Genomic DNA, 22,875 nt, shown 5'->3' with positions numbered 1-22,875 from the left:
TATTTTGGTTTCGGATGTGGTTGCATTTCATACGATACGATGGAGGTAGAATTAGCGATTATCCCTTGAACCAACAAGTAGCAACGACCGCTGTGACGTTGACCCTCGTATTAGGCCGAATAAAAAAACCCAGGTTTCTCGTCCGAGTTGTTGAAAACAAGGAGGAAGAGGGGCTTTTTATTTTTTATTTTTTATTTTTTTTTTCAAGATGGCCGCCATTTTAAAATTTCCTGCAACCGTTGGTGTTTCCACTGTTCAAAGACACTTTTAAAATGAAAGACAAGTTGGACAAGAGAACTGAACATATTTACAGTGTCATTTAGAGTTGTATTGGTCTACAATGAACAGGTTTTTTTTATTTTCCGATGAAATTGTGGACTTTTTCGGTGTTTTTTTTACTATTTTTCAAAAATAAAAGATATTGAACAAAATCCAGGCGGCCTCCAAAAATAGCGGGCGGGGACGAGAAATATGTTGTTTTTTTTACTTCGCCTTAGCTTAACCAAGCTTAAATCTTCTGAGAATTACCAAAAAAACTCGATTGCTACTTTTCTAATATTAACTTGCTTAGTTATTAGCCTTGAAGTGATGCATCGACGAAAAAAATAGGCTGAAGATAACTTTCGAGAATAAATCGGCTAGTATGTTTCAAATATTTGAAGCGATCTCTTACTGAAATCCTGATGTTTACGTATTGATTTGTTTGCGCATTATCATGAAAAAAAAATGTGTGTACGGTCCTAAAGTGTAGTTATATAATTCGCCACTTTGTCTTTCAAAAAAAAGGCAATTTGTCTCGAGCAATATTGTACTTTGTTTTTTTTTCGCATGTATTCCCCTACTCTTTTCGAGTTTCAACCTGAGCAATAGATTTCCTGTTCTAGATTGCTATTTTCATAGCAATACAAAAAAAATCTACTTTTGAATGAGGATATCGATCAAAAGAATCCAGCCCCGTTTAATTATTTAATAAGGCCTATTACTTTAGAAATTGCGACAATAAATTACCGGTTTCTGGCAATGTAGGCTGGTTCCCGCCCCAGAATCAGTATCGACAGTGTACAGACATGCATGGAATCAGTCTGCTCTTCTTATAAGGCAGATCTTCTTATGGAAAAAATAAAAACTTAAAAAAAATTAAAACGGAGGTTTTTTGGCTGAAAATAAAACATGCCAGTTGAAAAACTAAGAGAGAGAGAGAAAAAAATAGAGCACGGGATGTACTTTAATCTTTCCATATTGACAAAAAAAATAATATTATTAGTCGAAATATGGCTAGTTTTTGTTTCATATCTGAAATGACAGGAAATATTACTGAAGGCAGTTTGATGGGGAAGGGAAATTTTGGGGGACGGGAAATAATAATATATAAACAGTATTTTTATCATTTAGTCGAAATATGGCTAGTTTTTGTTTCATATCTGAAATGACAGGAAATATTACTGAAAGCAATTTGATGGGGAAGGGAAATTGTGGGGGACGGGAAAGTAAAAGTCGGTGACGTTTTCCATCGCTGTCACTGGCACGAGTCCAAGATCTATACCGGGACTTTTAGGTACAATTATCACTCACAGAAACTAATCGCACCTCCGAGTCGAGTCATAGCTAAAAGTTTCTGTATTACTAATGTCATGCTTTTAGTAATGTACGGTGCGGAAAAAAAGGCAGAAAAATTGGTAAAGCTTGTACCATCCCTTCAAATTTTCTAAAGGGCAACAAAAAATCAAACAGCCTCCAGCCAAATATGATTCCGAACATGCTGTAAAAACACCTAGATTTGACAAGAAAACAAACTTGCAGCCAGCTGAGTACAGCTATGTTCAGCCGAAGGCAGGTTGGATCGTTGTATGGTCAAATTTCACTGGAGCGGTTTCATTTTAGCGCATCTCAATTGTTATACAAATTCCGTCCTTGAAAGGAGTGATTGGAAATGTTTTGATGACAACAAACATACTTAAAAGTTTGTGGAAAGTTAAGGACAAAGCTTTTTTTATTTAACCCTTTGCCGTTTTTATTTTTAAAAGAATGACAAATAAAAATTAGTTAATTCATAGTCACCGTTAGGAACACTCACGTGAACATCGGCTAAGCAATCAAGTTTGTTTAGTGGTTTTTTTTAGAATGACAAATAAAGTTAGTTAATAATATTCATAGTCACCGTTTACTCACGTGCATAATATGCTAAACAATCATAACGTTTGTTTGGTACAAAGTTCACCTTGCGTGACCCTTGCCCCCAAATCATGGAATTGTACTATGATGACGTCCGAACTACCGGGGAGCTCCATGGTACTATCAGAGGAAGTATGAAAAATTAGAATGGAAAGAATACCTCAAACTTTGATGGTGATGGTGGAGGGGTGTGGCCGTGCATGGGCCGGGGGAGTATCTACCTCTTTTGACCAAAAAATAACCACCTTCCAACTGAGTTTAGTTTATTTAAATCTAGTATATTTTTTTTGCTTTAAATCTTGTCTCTTCTGTTTGAACTTTTTGAAATTTTTCAAAATCTCAAGTTGACTGTAATATTCCTATATAGAAAGTTGATGAATGTGTCCCCTGACTCGGAAGGCTAAGTGAGTGAATCGTTACTGTAAGTTTAGCAAGGAATTCAGTTTTGCTGTTTCAAGAGTTTTTTAATTATGAAATACCGGGAAAAAAGGAGGGAAATAGCCCTGATTTTTAATTTTTTTAGGTAGAATTTGCAGTCATCTACTGAAGCCCCCCCCCCCGGAAAAATCTAGATGGATTTGATTGTTTTTCCTGTTCATTCTTAAGTTTTTGTGGTACAGAGATAGGTGAAAGTATTTTTTTCACATGACCACCCAGGGGCTTATTGAGTAGGTTAAATAACTTGTTTCCAACGGTGATACAACAACTTAGCAGGAGGTCAGGGAGACACTCTTAAATTATAATATATGTTTAGAAATAGAATAATCCTAAAAAGCATCGGATCGGACAAAGGAAGCGACACAACGCACCTGCAACTGAAAGCTGCGGTGCACGTGCGGCAAAACCCCGGGGGACCAATTCTCCTGGTGAAAACGGCACGAGGGGCACGTAACACGAAAACTGTGAGAGAAAGGTCAAATATTTTCATTAATAACATTTATTTCTCGTTAATCATAAAATTTGATTATAATAGTGTTACATGTACATGTGTAGGCTACGTGTTTATATAGCTGGATTGACAATCACAGTGAATAGTGGTTAAAAAAAAACTATATGGTTACAGCAGTGCTAGCATGGAGATTTTATAGCCCCACTACAGTAAAACAAAACTTATGAATACTCATCATATAGCAGAAAAAGTATTATAGGCCTAGACCCAATTAACGAACCTCAGAAACACAACGACTAACCAGTCTGGACGGCTGGTCAGTGAGGCTACGCCGACCTGCACCCCGTGTGGTCGATCGTGATCACAGAGGTCAAATTATCATGTGATGTCTGGAATTTTGCCAACTATATAGCGTCCGGCCATAATGATGTGCATGATTCATTTGAAGACCGTAGAATATTCAATTCTACCTTGATGTATGATTTATCCCAACGGGAATTTGCCCCCCCCCCAAACAAATTCCCCGAACACCTCCAAAATATTATGTGTATGTGTATACAGTGACATTTTTCATGTATTAAAAAATATATATCAAAGGAGAAAAAAAAATAGAAAAATTCCACTACAGGCGGAGCAATCATACAAAAATAGAGAAGCATACTAATTATTACTCAAATAGAAACATGTTTATTTTTACTGTAAAAATGTTCATCATGTATTTAGTCATTATCACGAGGCGTAATTGTATACAGGCACGTGACGTATGAATATTTACAAGTACAATTGATGAGTCACGCGCGCATCAAATAAATAAACAATACAAAATAGCCGCTATATTGAACAGCCTTTTTTGTTCACGATGACCAAGTATTTTCCTACGGAATCTTATTTTACTTATTGCTCAATTGTACTGACTTTTTACTGTTAATTATGACTAGTTTATTTCTGTTACATGACAAACACTCGGATCACGATCGACGGATCACTGAGCCTGGGCCTAAATTGAGTGCAGGAAAAGGGGCTCGATTTTTCTCGCACATGCTCAATAATAGTCCTATATGCAGTGTTGAGTAAAATCCAATTTAATCAGTTATATTAATATATATGAATGCATGAAGAACATGCAGATTAATTTCTTTTGTTTCAATAAAATTGAAAATTAATTGAAAACGTATATAATTTGAGCTGTCGTATGGCTGGTTCGAATATCTTTTGGTGAAATATCCTCAAACTATATGATATCTCGACATGAAAATTATTGCCAGTCTCAACTCTTCTTCCGTGTTTCGTATCTCATCTGCTGTCTTTATTAACATATTCCGATCTCAAAAAGGAACACTTTGGCGTTTTTTTTTGTTCAATACACCCTCCATGAATAAGCACAATTTGGTTTTGCATGGGTGGGCTTTTTGAATAGCTCTCTGCTGTTACACATGTAGTTTTTTGTATTCTTTCTTTTTCTTTTTTGATAGTTGTCTGAATATTACATGTAGAAGGAATTCCTCCATGGTCATACACACGAATTAGAGCACATGTTTATTTTGCATGTACGAGCATGAGGATCCAAAGACTGCTGCAGTATAAAATGCAGGCACTTTACATATTATTCCCACGTGCCCAAAGTTTCCTAGAAGATCTGTTACTTATTATGTTGATTTTGTCACCATATTAAAACAAAATGTGCGCAATTATCTACCAGTACCAAAAAGCCTACGTTTTTATTCCACGAAACACGGCGCGCGTTGTGTCCTTTCTCTATATTGCAGGCCGATCTAACCGCAATGGAAAACTACTGAGCAATATCCTGGAATTTTCCACACGTAGAATCACGTGCATTTATTTATCAACCGGCTGTGATTAACATAATAAACGTTCATTGATGACATTGGCCAATGAGCGCGTGGGAATCACGATCAGTTCGAAGGTTAAGTGGGCGTTGTTCGTGGTGTCGGCTCATGAATATTAGCCAGCAAGATGCTGATTGGTCAGTAGGTATGACGGATATCATTTGCATATGACAGTGGCCCACGCATGAATGAAAACATTGGCACATGTTCAACTACTATCAAAAAAGCCGGTAGATGAGGCGCGCTCCATGCTTCATAAAACGATTTGGCGCGAAGGAGAACGGACGGTTTTTCCCCTTCTCTCAGTTATTATTATAAATATACAAAAACAATCTAATCTGCTTGAATTAATTTAACCAAGTGTTATTAAAAATTTCATTCATTTTCACCGCAAAGAGAAAACAAGTTAACCCAAGAATTGTTGTCAATCGATAAGTATTTGTTCGTGGAAATATATTCCGTCAAATCTGGATATCGTCACCGGTTTTTGTTGTCGAAACCCGAAGATAGTTTCAAGATGGCAGTACCCAAAGGATCAACGCAGAAGAACATTCATAATTTGGTAAATATCCCTTCTGATATATATTCTTAACCATTATGTTAACACAAACTTGAAACTATCACCGACATGGACTGTTTCATGCAGGATCCGGCACCGATTAACAAGAGCTATACTACTATTTACGCAAGGTTTTAGGCCCATTTGTATTTCTTTACATTGTTTGCACATTTCATTTGTATACAATAGGAAGACTTTATTGTAATGTTTTTCCAAGATGTGTTACGTTTATCATTATGTGAAGACGAGAGACCATCATCACCATGTAGTACATTCGTACGAGATGAAAACTACAAAACCTTTAATTCCACTGCATTGGCATATAATTTGTTAACAGGAATTGTCAATCCTCTTTATTTTGAAACAATACAGGCAACTATTTTCAACATTTTACCCCTGGAATTTCTCCCGTCTGCCCGTGTATCATGTTTAGGCCTATCTCTCAATCATTTCTGATTCATTTTGCTCATACTATATACTACTAGCACTTATGCACATGCATTGTATTATTAAATTAATTTTACTTCATACTAGACATAAAACAGTGGTACGTATATCGCCATTTTATTAGAAAACAAGGGCTATATGACATGTTACAACACAAAAAAAACTATAAAGCCACACTATGTGTCCTTTCTGCGCTATGACTATTTCTTCCTCCATGTATAGACATACCATACATATTTGCTGAAGCGCTAAGTATTTAAAAGGCGTGCAACGTGGACAAACCACAATTTTTGCATAATGATAAAGCGAGGAGTGGCCCACATTCTCCTATACAACTACGAGCGTTCCATTACAAAAATGTCAACATCCGCCCGTCGTCTCGGAAAAAGATTAACCGCTCAAGACATTACTGTTACGTAACCAAAGAATGAGTCGCCTTTCTGTGCGGATAATCAAGTTGAATTGTACGTCATACCATATACAAAAGACAAACATCTCTGTTGATAGATTCGATTTTTTTTATAGAATTAGAAAAGAAATAAAGACGACTCTTTCCCAGCCTCACGGAAAAATTAAACCAAATTTCAGATTCCCTGCCCATGAATAAAATCACAGTCTGAATTATTGAACTTATAGGCTCTTTTTTGTTGACGGCCTTGTGAATCTTTCCACGTTTCCAACTAAACCGGCAGAAATTTTAATGAGATCGATTTTTTTTTTGTTCACAAAATGCCCTCGAGGGCCGGCATTGAAAAACGTTTTCCAACAACAGAACTCTCGGAACTGCTTGAATGCCCACCTTGAAATTGTTACACTGAGCATAATAATGGGACAAAACACAACAAAAGAAAAGATGATTTTTTTCCCTGCTGACACCAGACAAAAGTGCAGCCTTGCCCTCAGTAACAACAGTTGAAACTCGCGAAATATAAATGATCAAGTGTAAAACGTATCACTAAGTATCAGTCATTTCTATATCGTCTTTGAAAAAAAATTCATTTCGAAATGTTTGTTTGATACTGTACTTCACCAATTAAAAGTTGTGTAAATGTTTGATCCTGCTACTATTTTTTCTTGACATTTAACTAATGAACAAGTGCGCTAATTATTTTTTTGCACTGAGTGTACGAGGAAACAATCTGACAAAGTACATGTAATGTCGAAAGTTCCATTAATTATACAGAAACTGCAACAACATTTCGCAGTTTTTACACCGGTATACTTCTGGTTTCGAGTATCATTTCTTCAACAAAAGTCTTGGAGAATTTGTATTGCTCTACACATGCTCTACATCAACCAGTAAAGTTCCCGACTTCAGTTTCTCAGTAATCATTTTCTTGCTATGACCTCCAACAAACATGTTTGGAATTTTTTCCATCCTCCCTCCACTAGCCCGATAGCATGCGGTCAGCCTCCTGAATACGCGTGATTTGGGCGGCAGATGTGTGCGGTCAGTCACGGCCGGCCAGCGGAACAGGTCAAGGCTGATGGATTTGTACTTGTCCACGAAAGACGGAGAATTGATTATGAAAACTGTTTTTCTTTTGCACAAAAGATGCAATTTTTACGAGTATTCAATCACTTTTGTTCAGTCGAGATTGACTGAGATAGGTTTTTTTGTCCCCTTTTCGGCAATGCTAGTTTACCGCGAAGGAATTCTCATACGGTCGTCATAAGAATTCGTCATGCGCCTGCGCACATTAGCCGGAATAGTTCATTAGCGTCTTCCCACTGCGACCTTGGCGAATTCTTGATTTTGATGACGAGTGCGTTAGTCATTATAGTGGCAAAAGCAGATGAGGAAAAAAATCAACAGAAATAAGAAAAATTGACAATAATTGTATTATTTTATATTGGTTCCGCTTCCGTCACGTTTGGCCGCAAAGTTTTCCCGCGAAATTACCAGGAATTTAACTTGAAACTTCCTCCTTGTTTAAAAGATCAAAGAAAGGGAGTTTAAGGGGATTTTTTTGTACATATGTTTTGTTTTTAAAAGAAAATTTCACATGGAATCCAATTCTGTGTTACGGATACATATAACATATTGTAGCGTTGATAACGGGGCAACTAAAATGTTGATAAGATTAGGTCCATGATTTGAATTGGTTGGACTGTTTTTGTGGTTACCTTTGCAGACGTAATTCTAATTCAAAACGCCTGGATTAACCATTATTATTGCAAAAGAGATTTGAAAATGTGAAAATAAAGTCAAAAAGGTTGTTATTTGTTAATTGTACATGGGCCTATAACAATGGTCTGATTGCTTATTTGAGAAAAAAAATTGACTTTGATTTCTGACGATGCTGTTATTTTTTTCTCGTTTCTTCTGCAGAGTTTTCAACCTCTGTCCCAGGGCGATCCCGGCTTCGCCATGTACCCGGCCCCTGGTAGCGGGCCACCATCGCCCCTCCCCGTGGTGGCTCTCACCAAGGGTGGGGATGAGAACACGGACCGTGGCAACTGGAGCAACCATGCCGAATTTCTCTTGTCCTGCATCGGCTACGCCGTGGGTTTGGGGAATGTCTGGCGATTCCCTTACCTGTGCTACAGCAACGGAGGGGGTAAGTAGTAAACAAATAATTACACATTATTTGTCAATGTATTAGCCTAACGGATGTTTGCACGACTGCCAGAGGGCGCCATCGCAGTGACATTTGATCTAATGATCTTATGTAACCTGAGTTGATTATTGTTTAAGTTTTGCCGACTTTTTTGAGGTGAAAACACAAGTTGGAAAGCGGAGGGCTCATCCGGCTTAGCCCCATATTTCAATGATTCATGTGAACTAAAAGCAATTATAAAGTGTTTGTGTGTGATTTGTAAAAAAAAAATAATATGGGATTGATAATAATGAAATCGATTTTATATTTAAAAATACTGTTTATCATTTAGTCTTGTGCGAGAAACACGCTGGGTGATAATTGTCGCACAAAGTTGGAGAAGTGCTGTTAGAGAATTTGTCACTATGAGAACTTTTGATTTTATTGATAATTCAAAATATTGAGAAACAATAGGCCTACATTGAAGGGCCAGATAGGATACACAAGAACGTTTTAAAAACTGTTATCCCTCTGTTGCCGACCCAAGAATTGAGCTTACATCTGTATCTTGGAAAAAAAGAGTTGAATGACCGATTTGATCAAAAAAATGACATAGGCTTAGTATAAAAAATACTAGCCCAAACACGTGCGGTATTTCATGCAGTTTATAATGGCCAATACGTCTGCTCGTTTGCATCTGGACCACAAGTGCAATCACAAATTCACAAGGACAATTTTTGTAAAAAACAAACACAATATGGGGTCCAACAAAAAACCACCCCACGCTCCTAAACCACGGATCTTCCGTATTTTGCCGAAAAACCGAACCGCCCTCGAGGGGGACAAGCCTGACTTCCGCCATACACCATCAACGAGCGCATGATGCACGCTTGATCATAAAATCCCTGGAAATGTTTTAAAAAGCCGAATGTGTTTTCTTGTTATTCACATGGATATCTTTTGTTAATTAACAATGATGTTAAGCGGCAAAACAGACAGTGCCTCTCCTTTCAATAAAGGACACCCCCGCAATAAAAAAAAAACCAACAGAAGATAAAAAGTTCGTCTTCGACGTTTTACTTCATGAATTCTAATGACAACTTGGCCATAACAAAACCCTTCTTAAATATTGTACTAAATTATTGTACTATACTGAAAGCGAAATTGTGAATATCAGATGCAAAACGGCCTTGGTTCTCGAGAAGCTGTGGCTTGACTGACTACTATAAGCGCCGCGCGCGGGCCATGCAGTATACACACATGATGGAATTTTCCATTGCACCTTGCACGTCGGCTTTCGCTTATCCAAAAAAGGAAATCTAGACGTGTATTTCCGTGGATTATGTTTTAATTTATCTTTGGCGCATTTGTCACAACTGAAGGGAAACTAAAGAAACGATTTTTCTTTTTATTTAGATTTTAGTCGTTCGAGTGTGTCAATTCTGGCATCAGCCTATACGTATTGCAATATTGAACGCGCCACTTTTGCGTAATAATTATCACCACTTGTCTCGGTCGAAATCAAGCCCGTGGCTCTCTGACGCACGTACGTTTGTTTTTAACATATGACAAAAAAAGTATCAGGAATGTACAGCAATCTCTTTAAATGTGACACGGAACATAAATCTTGGACAAAAAAGAAGAAGAAATGCTGAAGTAAACAACAAACGGTTTAATCAGAATCGTTCTAAAGACGTGTCCCCTGATTATTCAGAAGTCGGTTGTCATGGTGATGCCATTGCTAATGCAGACGTCTGCACAGTACAAGACATAACACAAGAGCATCTCTCCGTCAAAACATTCTCGTTTTGCGTCACGCCCGCGGGGCTGAATTACTGCCGTTGTGGCTGCATAATTATGCAAATGAGCGCATTTGAATAACTTGGGGCCAGAGAAGGTATTCTTTTTTGCACAGCCGTACGGCAAAAAACACAAAGACGGACATAAATGCCTTTGGAAAACAAAGAGAATATCCACTTTAATCAAGGATTTTTCTGTTATTTTGAGATGCCCTTCGAGGAATTTTTCCCACACTGTTGTACTATTTGAGAGGCACAAAATCAATAACAATCTCGCATTAAAGGCAGGTGGCGTTTTTGTAACTACCGCGTGACTATGGGGGCCAAGGTTGGGAAACAGTCCCTTTGAAAATAATTCAATTTAAAGAAATTCATTATGGAATTCAACTTAATTTAAAGCAATCCATGGCCGGATGGGCGACGATTTTTGAAAAGAATCTTTCAAACTCGAACTATAAATCAATATAAATATTAGGTTTTGCCCGTAACCGACGTATAAATACTGTGTACACTGTTACCTAATCCCGAGTGAAAGTTGGCAAAATCGGGCGGGACTCGAACCCGCGACCTTCTGCTTTCTTGTGCAGACGTCTTACCACTCGACCACCGAGCTTGCGGGATCGGTTGGCTGGTTCGAATCTGAAACTATATGCTTTTGAAAGGCCGTTAACAATGTCGATATAATATAAATGAATTAACGTGTTTCCAAACTGTGTAATTAAGCGAGTGTTTGTCAAAAATCATCTTCATATCTTGACATGAAATTTTGACAAATATCTGTGTTCATTTTTCTGTTTCCAGGAGCGTTTTTGATCCCCTACCTGATCATGTTGCTGTTTGCTGGTCTTCCTCTCTTCTTTTTGGAGCTTGCCTTTGGCCAATACAGCAGCAATGGGCCCATCCGCTGCTGGAACTCCGTCCCGATGTTCAGAGGTAAATACTTGGTCCTGTGGTAGGAGATTTCTTCAGACTGTTTGTCTGAAATTGATCAGACCTTTTGAATCTGAGAGAAAGACATAAGTATAGAAACGAAATGTATATTACAGACCTTTTGAATGAAAATTTCAGACTTTTTTAATGGACAATCTCATAGATCCAAAAATGAAAAATCAAAAAAAAAATCATCAATAAATCCGAAACAAAACCAAAAACACTGAGTATTTCTCAAACTCTAAAGGGTCAACGTGCCTTCCAATGCACTGCTCCCAAACTATTACATGGAACAATCTCCCAAAACTGTCGCACCTTGAACAATTCAAACTACAACTTAAAACAAGTACATAGAGACTTAATTGTATTTATGCGCTATATAATATGTTTATTATTGTATTTTATTCATTATTAGTAGTACCAGACATTTCCCCATGGTTTAGTAGCATTTGGCGTTACTTCTTTATAAGAAGAAAATAAAGAACACGTTTCAAAACCGCTGGCGATTTACACTGAAAAAATGGCGCGCTTTCTTTTGTTTGTATGAACAATTGAACATACCGCGTAAATTGACAAAAATGTATTGCTTGTCAAGTTTGCCTTGGGCAATTTGCCATATTTTTTTCATCGATTATGATGCCAATATTTTTTTTGCCTAACGGATGTGCCCTTGGTATATATCGATATGAATAGGGCAAGTGCACTTTTGATTACAAAAGTTCTAAACAAATGCACAATTTTCTATAGATGAAGGTTGTCATTGTAGCGAAACGCTACCCACACGAGTAACGCATCGTTGATTACAATAAGGCGGGAATTATACAGGCTCTGACGTCAGCTCCGTAGCGGAATGCATAATTATAGTACATGTACATTGTAGGCCTACATCACAATTTTAAATCTAAACGTGATTGGTCTTCTTGTATCGCTTTAACAAGGGATTTCTTTTGCAAAAATAAAAAAATGCTAAGTTGTCAACTTGTAATACAACTCTCATTGACCTGTTAATACAGATGAAAGCTGTATCACTAAGAAAGGTTATACGAATTGCGTACTTGGTATTTGCAGAATTTCAAGACCACTGTTTAACTATAGAAAGAAAAAAAATGCCTGCATACGAGAAACATTGTCGTAAAATACAAGAGAAGCATTACCCTTCTCGTCCAAATACGGCCCATCGGGCCGGTGTTTATGTCCGGTTTCCTTGGTATGAAACGACTGAGAATATTTCTTATTCCCCCTGGAAAGAATGTCAGCCCATCGCAGATTATTCCTCAGCCATAATAATGCTGCAGGGTACCCACTTAATGTTCCCGAGTTGAGAGAGGCAAATGCGGTAAAATAGCTTGCCCAAGAACACATTATATATAGTAGGCAACATGGATTCGAACCCTGACTTTCTGATCACAAGTCACAAAGGAAATTGTTTTCATAAATGCGAGCAAAGCCAGGCAAAACAACGCATTTTTTTTCTTTAAAAGTTGATTTTACTTTCCTTTAGCTTTTCCATGTAAAAAGTAAAACCCGTCTTTCTTATAATGACTATTCTTCTGTTTTTTTGCCCGTCAAATCAGGTGTTGGGATAGGCATGGTGATCGTCTCCGCCTGGGTGGGCATCTACTACAACGTGGTCATCACCTACACCCTGTATTACATGTTCCAATCGCTGACCACCAGCCTGCCCTGGGCAGGGTGCGGCCACGAGTGGAACACCCCCTACTGCAGCGACCTGGTCAAGGATTGTCTGGCCAATGGCGGCATTATGACTGTCAACAACACCTGCGAGGACATAGGCAACCTGACTACGGTCGAGCTGGCCGAGTACAACGTCACCGAAGATGGTAACCTCACCGACTACGTCGATCCCTTGAAAGAAATGAGGATACGCCCGAGCGAGGAATTCTACAGGTAAGGGTCTTGAACTCGTATACAACTTCTACATCACCATGCAAAATTTACTAACACACAACTCACAGTAACACCACTTTCAGTAAGATGTATGGGTACACTGTGCAAGATCTAATTTGGTTATCCAGTTAACATGAACAGAAGAATGCGTTGATTACAAATAACTTAGCGGCACATGTTCAGAGTTATCCATGTCTACAAACACCAATATACTTGAAAAAGTAGGACATTCTAAAGTACCCTCTTAATGACATCTTCAGAAGATAGCCTGTGCAAGATCTAATTTGGTTATCTAGTTTTCACGAAAAGAAGAATGCGTTGATTACAAATAACTTAGCGGCACATTTTCTGAGTTATATATAAACAAGTCGGAACACCAATACTTAAAATAGTACGACATTCTAAAATATCCTCCTATAAACGGCATCTTCAGAAAATAGTTATGTAGGCTAATGACTACCATCTTTCAATATGTCCCTTTTAAAATGCCTTCGAGATAAAATATACACGGACTCTATTTACGGCTTAGATGTAGAGAGCAAGGTTCCTTTCTGTGGAATGTGTTTGTGATATTTTAACATCTTGGTGTGGTTTTGTTTTGTTTTGGTATAAAGGAATCGGATGCTTCACGATTCCGGCGATATTGGAGACTCTGGATACATCATCTGGCAGCTAGCGTTGTGCCTGGGCCTGGCCTGGCTTCTTGTTTTCGGCTGTCTGGTCAAGGGCATCAAGTCATCTGGAAAGGTACTTTCTTTTCTCTGAAAAAAAAATCAATTATTTCATCATCTGCGTCATAACCCTTTTCGGCTGTGCAATGCTGTCCCTGCATAGTTCAAGTAACAAGGTCGTCAGCAGAAATTATTGTAATGACCCCGCTCGGTACTTTATTTTATGGCTAGCCCTGACCCATCAATAGTGCACGGCAGCCAATTGACGATTATGACGGAACTGCTTGAAACAAGACCGACACACCAACACCCTGCAGAAATATCTCTCATGACGTGAACAATTTTCATTTCATTTTTTTTTTTACTTTCAATGGCAGTTGGTCCAATATCGGCTCAATTTACATTTAATTTCATTTTTTCATTCCACAAAAAATTACTTTTTAAGACTTATTATGACTTGAAAAAAAAAACAAGAAAAAAAACACCTTGAAAACAGGTTTGGGGTCACGATTTTTGTTACGGAAGGGAAGAGATTTTCAGTCTTGATTATTCCTAAATCCCATTCAGACTGGTTGCCCATTTCAAAATTCCCCTATTCTTCTATAGCTGGAAGGAATTACATCATTGTTATCATGTTGTCTTTTTTTGTGTTCAGGTCGTTTACTTCACTGCTACATTTCCCTATGTCGTCTTGGTCATTCTTCTCATTCGCGGAGTCACGCTGGATGGATACTGGAAGGGAGTTGAATTTTTCGTCACTCCGAGGTGGAGCCATCTGGGCGAGGCAAAGGTATAAACAAATAAATAATCAACAAACAAACAAACACACAAACAGCCCAACGAATTTAAAGAGGAGAAACACGGAAACAATAGGACAGAAACAAACCTACATGTAGGCTTAAACATGTTGGGAAAAGGATTGAGAAAAACAGAAAATACTGGGGAAAGCATTGAACACAAAAATCATGGAAGAGAGAAAGAAAAGCAGACAATTCAAATGGAAAACATCGAATGAGGGAATATTTCTGAATATTTTTTTTAACACAAAATCTTCACTAGTCACTGCTCTTTAGTTTAATTATATATTTTAATATTTCTGAAGATGTGCAAGGCCTTTGAGGATAAAATAGGAGTGTTGAAACTGATGCGTCTTCCTTGTGAATTCGTGTACATGTACAAGGAAACAAATGAATATATTACAAAATGAAACTTGTTCAATTTTTTTAATATCGACTTCCTTCACCACTCCTGTGATGGAAATTTCCATCATGCTCCATATGGAAACCAGAAAGTTCGATCTGCAATAGCAATGTCACCTCCACGATCAAATGGGATCGCCCAGCATAATTTTATTGACGGGAAACGCGATCTCACTGTCTGTGCGCACAAGCTATAAAAAGTTCGTATTACTTGCCATAAATATTCATGAGACTGTTCCATTTTGGCACGCAGGTGTGGAAGGATGCAGCCGTGCAGATTTTCTACTCGCTCAGTGCCTCATGGGGAGGTCTTATCACCCTTTCTTCCTACAATAAATTCCGTAACAACTGCTTGAGGTGAGTCCGTAATCTAATTTGCATTTTGTCATACTGTTGTCAATAATAATTTGTTTGTTTTCAAACCCCTAAAGTGATACAGTCGCACAAAAGGCACTGTCTGAAATTGGGACCTTTTCTATTTTTGGCAGTTTACCAGCAAGGGCATAGTCTTGTTTCTTAAATGAGCTTTCCTTCGCTTACTAAGGGAAAAAAATAGTTAATATCTTAAGTTTTGTCTGAATATAATATAATATTTTCTATTGATGTTTGTTTTTACAGAGATGCCATCGTGGTTCCCTTTTTGAATTGTGGAACTAGCATCTTGGCCGGTTTTGTCATCTTCTCGATTCTTGGTAATATGTCGCACGAGCTGGACGTACCTGTCGACCAAGTTGTCGACGAAAGTAAGTTGATTTGAAAAGTCACAAAATGCTTCAAAAACAAACTAATACTCAAAACAAATAAGACGGTGCAAAAGAAAACGGCACAAACTTCTGAGCTCTTTTTATAGGCTATTTGATTTCTATTAAAGTCTGAATTTGAAAAATGGCCAACGTAAGCTGCGTTTCTACCAAAGCGTAAAAAGCGGCAGATACTACAATTTTGTTTAATGTATATTTGATTTTGAAAATTGTTTCAAAATCCCAACAACATTTTCATCATTCATAGAGCTATATTAAATAACAAGAGAGCAAGCTCGCCGTACCGTATACGCAATGTACCCTGTTGGGCACATCAATGTTTGTGCCAAGTTTCAACCAAGAGTGCTAACGAGCTTTCTTTCTTTTTTCTTCGTTGATACAGCTTTCGGTCTTGCCTTCATCGTCTACCCTGAGGCTGTGCTCCATTTCCCCGCTGCTCCTGTTTGGTCATTCCTGTTCTTCTTCATGTTGCTGACTCTCGGACTCGACAGCCAGGTAAGTTTAAAAACAAGACAAAGACTTGAACAACAAAAACCCAATCACATCTCACCTTTACACAATATCAATCAGTCTTTGGGATAAAAAATTCGTGTTTCCATATCCAGTCACGGGTATTTCAAACGCATATTTAAATTTGAATTCGTTAATTGCAAGTGTTCTGGTAGTATCAGTAAGCTATACAGTCAAGCCACTAAGATCACCTGTATAAAAATATCACTAATCAAGAAACTACCACCAAAATAATTTGCAACCGAAAGAAACCCCAAGATGACAGTGACCATGCACTCCTTAACTTAATAACTTTTTTTTATTTTCACCACCAGTTCTGCATCGTCGAGACTGTCGTAACAGCCGTCATGGACCAATTTCCCGAGAAGTTGAAGGGCAAAAAGACGTGGGTTGTTCTCGGATACTGCACCGTTAGCTTCCTTCTCGGATTGAACACTGTTACTCAGGTAATAAAAGTGACATCATTTCATTGTCAGCGACGTTTTTTTTTCTAAGACGCAAAGGTTCGCATTCGTTACTTTCCTTGCTTATTCAAGAAGCTTAATGATCATATTAGATACCGAAAGGATATCAAACAGATAACTGCTCTCTTTGAGAATGAGTGTTAATGTGTTTTTTTTGTCCTCATTTTTCTAGGCTGGTAATTACTGGGTGTGGCTCATGGACAAGTACGCCGCCGACTTCGCCCTGTTGATCTTCGGTCTTAGTGAATGCATCGCGCTGGGTTGGCTGTACGGCATCAAGCGATTCACCAACGACATCCGCACCATGCTGGGAGACCGGGTCGTGGATTCCATCTTCTTCAAGTGGTGGCCCCTGAACTGGTGTTGCATTACTCCATGTGTGCTCTCTGTAAGTAGATCGTTCATTGGTGATCTTAAAAAATCATAAAATAAAGCTTAACCGATAATCAACGTGGAGTATAACATTAAATCGCGTTTCGTCATCACACCAATTCCTCCACTTTTTATATCAATAATATACTCCATTTTTCAAACTCTAAAATCAATGTTCAAAATTTTATCCTCATATATAGCGTGAAATGGATTGTTCATTTCTTTCATCTGAAATGAATGTTATTTTTCATCATTTTAAATCGATGTCATGTTTTTGCCAAGCTTAAAATTAATCTTCATGACAAATTGCTTCCTCGTTTTAAATCGTTCCCATTCTTTCCTAAATTTAAATCAACGTGCCCACTTCTCCTTCGTTTGAAATGATCCTCCACTTTCTTTTTTGTAATCGATGTATTCTTGTTCTCCCTCTTCTCCACAGTTTGTCCTCTTGTTCAACTGGATTTCCTGGACCGACCCCACCGCCAAGGACTACGAGTTCCCGCCTTGGGCCCACGCCATCGGCTGGCTCATGATCTCTTCCACGCTCATCTTTATCCCCATTGTCTGGGTGTGGGAGTTCCTTCGTGCCGAGGGTGGTGTTAGAGATGTGAGTGATGCAACTGATTTTTACTAAATTCTTAACATACAAGACTACACTAGTTGAGTTGGACTGAAAGACCCAGTTTAGGACATTATTTATATTCAGCGGCTCAGTCGATCAGTCAAGACTTAGTCATGACTGAGTCAGACAGAAGGCATTACAGGCCGGCCCTTCAGGTCCAACAAAAAGATAGATTTGAAACCAGGATCTTATGATAAAAAACAGAAGTGCTTGCAAGAATGTTTAATACAAAACCGAGCTCTATTATTCGGGCTCTAAATCACATTGAATTCCAAGCTTCTGTGAGAAAAACAATAATGAAGAAGGTACCGGTACTTGAGTGTTAAGAAACATTTCAAAATGTAGTGAGTTACATTTTAATATCGGAAGTTTAATTTTGAAATGATGAAATTAAGCAAAGCAAACACCAGTAGCATGAAGTTAAACACTGAACAATACTATGTTTTGCTCAATTTTAAATCCGATTCTGTCAAGAAGCGGTGTTCTGATTGCTGGAATGAACATAGCTTCATTGTTAATCATGCCAAAATCGATTTTCAATTGATCGATTTTTTTTTTTTTGGTACAGAGACTTCGTACCATGATCACACCCACCGCCGAATGGGGTCCAGCTCTCGCCGAGCACCGCCGGGACGCTGAGCGTGTCCACAAGGCCAACGATACCACCTTCGGCGGAGTTGTTGAACGCGAGGTTGCGGGCAAACTGACCGCCAAATACATGCCGTGTGAGGATGGGGTCGTCGTGTCGTCTCGCCCGTCTTCCCCCCTGGAAGGCGCTACCGCTGGGGCAATCACGCTGAACGGATTCAATGGTAACGCCGTTTGAAGTGGGCTCTTCACCAACCGAGGAAGAAATGGGTAGGAATGGGGGGATGTAGTGAGGACTGGAGCACACCGGCCGGGCCAAGTGCCCTGTAATAAGAATAAGAACATACCTTGCTTTAAAAGAAAAAGCCCGTGCTCTACTATAGGAACGCAAAAAAGCTGAGGGAACAAACTGGGACCACGCAAGCGGGCCAGGAAAGGATGACACTTTGTTGCAAAGGAAAAGACACAACAGCTGCAGCATTAAATCTAGCGAGATCGTTGCTAGTGCTTCTTCCATAAATCCTGGATGCTGGGCTTTCTTGGAGTGCAACATCACCAAAAGCCTTTCCCAACAAACGGCACCACCTATACCTATAATTACGACAACATTGAATGCAATGCAAGTATTAAAAGTGTTTTGATAAACAGGGTCGGTCATCTCAGGCAGACACTCACTACAGGGTGAGTAAAAAAAAAAGAAACCCAAATTTCAGGTCCATTATTTAATGAAAATCACATACATCCCAATATTAATTGGTTTTGTTGAAAGAACAATTATCTTTTGGTGATCCATGGACAGAACTTTAATTAAAACGGTGATTATGTTCAAATTTCGTTACTTGAAAAGTACAAGAGTGATTTGAACGATTCTTGTACTAAAAGAAAGCTCATTGATTGGGCTTTCAGATCCTAGATTTTGAAAGTGCTACATGCAGAACTTCATTAAATAACTGGTCCTGCCATTCGGTTTCTTTTTTTTTTCCGTTTCCCTGTATAGCATTAATTTGCTTGAAACAAGAAATAATTTTTTTAAGTGTTGTGAAAACAGGGTCAGTCATCTCAGGCAGAGACTCACTAACACATTTGCATCTTGCCTTTTGTACTGTCAAAGGTTTTTATTATAATTAACAATATGCACCAGTGGCTGAAAGTTATAATCAGGCATCCCAATCGTGTGCTAAACTGCGACGGTCTCCCTCTGTCTGGTAAATTCCAACTCTTTTAAATAAACTCTTCAAAACATCAGAACCCAATATCATAATTTGAAAATGTAAACGCCAATATTCTGTCATAATGAGGAGAAAAAAATCAGACACCAAAAAAAAAAATCAAAAATGTGACCGTGCATATGTTGTCAAACATTCGAATGCGAATTTCAGATGTAAATGCTTTGGTTTTCTCCCTATTTTATATCTGTGACATGCTGGAATTTAATGTTATTCCAATACTAAAAATACCAATACCAAAGTGGAAAAAGTTGAAAACTAAGAACAGAAATTTGGCGACAAAATATTAATGCTTTGGAAAACCCGTAGAACTCTCGACCATGTGTGTGATGACTGAAAAAAAGTGCTCTTTAATATAATACATGTGCATTTTAAAAATTACAGTGCATGCAGTGTGTTTGTTTGATAGTTTCCATTAAACTGTTTTGTGTTATTTTCTGTAAATAATTGTGGTAATGTTACAATAGTGCCAACGTGAAATCATTTATGTGTGCATGTATAGAAGGCGACGCAACCTTTATTATTCAAGGGAATATAGTTCGTGTATCGGATAAAGTAAAAACATACAACCAGAAACAAAAGGCTTAGTCATAATTGTATCAAAATGAAGAGAACAAACTCATTAGATTTGTGTTCACAAAATATGTGCTTGCAAACTTCAGGAATACAAAAAAGGAAGAACTCTTAAAACTTCAAATTTCACTGAAATAACATCGTTCAAGGCACGGAGGAACATTGCCCCAAGATGGCCCTACCGATTACAGGGAATGTACATCATTGGCTTTTGCTGTAATTTTCAGAAATGAATAATTTGAGGGGTTAGTATAATAGATCAAATATTGTTACACTGACATGTTCGAAGTTTTAAAAGTGAGTGAAAACTTCGCTTAAAGTGAAGGGGACTGGTATACCAAAATACCGTGAGAAATTATTCCACCTGAATGGTATCGTTCGGAATTATTAACGGTACATGTAGTAAAAAAAAAAAAACAGTGGGCACGTTTTCTCTATTTTCTCAAAATGTACTATAGTACCCATGGAGATAAAACTTCCACAGTTTACTTATGGCATTCTGAGCAATATTGTTGCTTCAAACGAAAAGGAACAAAATATGGGTAATGATCCCTCGTGCCTTTAACATAAAAAAGGGCTACGTTTTTTCTCAATAAAATAAATATATGTCCAGGTTAACTGTACTTTAGATAAATGCCATTTCGCGTGCAATTTATACTAATATTTATGTGCAGGTTTATTATCAAGACACAATGCAAGTACTCAATGGTGTGTTACATGTCTTTCTGAAATGTTCCTTGCTAAATGTCGATTGGGCATTGTCAATGCATTGTAATGAACTTCTGGTTGATGTTATTTATTTGGTTGTGAGCTGTGTTACCGTTACATGTTTCTTATTACGTTTTAGAAAACAGTCTTAACTTTTAAGTAAAATCATGTTTAGTATCATTTCAATGAACTCTACTTGAGACTATTTTGTGCATCAGTGAATCGAAAGACATTATCTACCGGATCATGTATTACACTAGATTTGTGGTTTGAGTGTTCCAAAAATACAAAAGAAAAATCAAGGTACCATAAAAGTAAATCGCACAGAATTCAAAACGAGGTGCACTTTATTTTCATTTTGCCGACTTGGGCATATTTATTTTTACCATCTCAATCCTTACTGTACAGAACATTAATTATTGTTAAAAAAAAGGCGTATTTATTTATTTGTATTTTCCATTATATTTTGTATATTCATTGGGTTTTTATATAATATGTTGGGTTTGCATGACAACAGAGATTCATTTTTTAAATCATCAAATAAGGCGATTAAGAAAGTATTATTAGCAGAATTGTTAGTGTTTACTCAAATTTTGAACACCTGAGATTTTGTTGATGCAAAGGCATAATACTATTTGAAAACGTCAATGTGTTTTTAAAACATTTTTACCAAGTAAAACAAAAATATGGATCAATGTCAGTCGTGTAGTATATATACATATGTACATTTTCAATGACTAGAGCATACGAGGGCACCAGTATGTACAATCATGTACGTATTTCACAAACAATCTGATGGTGGTTCACATTTTCAGTAAGTTTGTTGAGATCCTGTGTGATCATAACCGATTCTGGTGTGTATGGATATAGATTGACAGCACAATATCCATCCTCGTGTTTAGTTTGCAATAGTTTGCAGGCCGAAGCCGGATTTTGCAGGCTTTTCCTCCCGCCAACCTTGTGAACTCATTAATGGCACGCAGGGCGATCTTTCAACTTGATCAGCCTTTCGAGAAAGCTGCAAAAGGCAAACGGTGTTATCGTAGTGTATGTGGGTTAGAGCTCTGTATAACTAGGCTAGTTTATTACCGAGTAGTATTGTGTGAGAGGTGTTCGCATGCAGTATCTGACATCGATCGACTTCCGGTCACTCTTTGAGTGTGACGTCATTCGCGCTGCATGATGGGTAAAGCTTCCTGTAGCTTGAGCCCAAAAGCAGATCGAAATCAATGGCTGACGTTTGTAAAGACTTCGGAAGGGAAATAAAAGGGTCTCGTTTGGCATCAATGATAAATATCTTCGAAAACGGACAAAGGCAACCTCATTTGTAAATTTGATCACGTGTAGATACATTTGTAGAAAATAATATTGCATGCATCACCTAGAAATGTACAGCTTGTATTAAAATGGGAGAAAAAAATTTACGAAAAAAAAAAATGAAGAAAAAAAGTTGTGAATTATTTTACACAATGCAAAAAATACAAAAACAAAAAAAATATAAAATCGTTAACAAAAAACCAGTTCTGATGTAGATGTACACTAACCCACTTTTAAACCCCTGAAACTGCAAATCGCAAGACAGCAACATTTTTGGCTTGTATTTTGTACATGTACTACTAAAAGCTGTTATTTAATGATGTAAACAATCGCAAGACAGCAACTTTTGGTTTGTATTTATACTACTGAAAGCTGTTAATGTTAGTTAATGATGTAAACTACATAGTCCACCAATAAGGCTCTATCCAGAATCCTGTAATCAAGATGATATTAGACCAGCCCCTGTTTTACTTTAAAATAATTAATAGAATTTTCGTTTGAAGTTTTCAGCATTTTAATTGTTTGGAATTTTAAAATAAAGAGGTTATCCCTGCAGAACTGTACAATGCCGTGTCTTTTGTCAGTATTTATATTTGTTTGGTATTTTGGTCACAATTTTATTATTCTAGATTTAAGCCATCAGCCCGGGGGATTTGGTCGGTGTCAAATCAGGGGAATAATGCTCATCGTGATTTTGGCAAGGTGTGCACTCCTGTATAATTGGGAAATATATACATGTACGTGATAGGATTGCAGCGGTAGCAGCTTTCTGG

At 37.8% G+C, this 22,875-nt stretch overlaps 1 protein-coding gene across 1 annotated transcript; it reads left to right on the top strand.

Moving 5' to 3' along the window:
- The first annotated feature begins 5,130 nt into the window (after positions 1-5,130).
- On the top strand, positions 5,131-22,668 carry LOC119738699 (sodium- and chloride-dependent glycine transporter 1-like). Its single transcript, XM_038213627.1, has 13 exons — positions 5,131-5,470; positions 8,247-8,475; positions 11,055-11,186; positions 12,758-13,091; positions 13,706-13,838; positions 14,418-14,552; positions 15,215-15,318; positions 15,580-15,704; positions 16,105-16,217; positions 16,547-16,678; positions 16,869-17,084; positions 17,508-17,675; positions 18,259-22,668. The coding sequence occupies exons 1-13, from the start codon at positions 5,426-5,428 to the stop codon at positions 18,514-18,516; spliced, it is 2,124 nt and encodes a 707-aa protein (XP_038069555.1). The 5' UTR covers positions 5,131-5,425; the 3' UTR covers positions 18,517-22,668.
- Positions 22,669-22,875: the final 207 nt, after the last annotated feature.

This window comes from Patiria miniata, unplaced genomic scaffold (genome assembly GCF_015706575.1).
Source record: "Patiria miniata isolate m_02_andy unplaced genomic scaffold, ASM1570657v1 HiC_scaffold_3, whole genome shotgun sequence".
Classification (NCBI taxonomy): domain Eukaryota; kingdom Metazoa; phylum Echinodermata; class Asteroidea; order Valvatida; family Asterinidae; genus Patiria; species Patiria miniata.
Note: the sequence above shows the minus strand (reverse complement) of the source record. Positions and strands in the feature narration are given on the sequence as shown.

What these genes read in the sequence shown, in the direction of transcription:
- LOC119738699 (XM_038213627.1), top strand. Translation starts at nt 5,426, where the DNA reads ATGGCAGTACCCAAAGGATCAACGCAGAAGAACATTCATAATTTG. An exon ending in GTGCTACAGCAACGGAGGGG is followed by an intron (nt 8,476 to 11,054) that starts GTAAGTAGTAAA and finishes TTCTGTTTCCAG; the next exon opens with GAGCGTTTTTGATCCCCTAC. An exon ending in CGACCAAGTTGTCGACGAAA is followed by an intron (nt 15,705 to 16,104) that starts GTAAGTTGATTT and finishes TCGTTGATACAG; the next exon opens with CTTTCGGTCTTGCCTTCATC.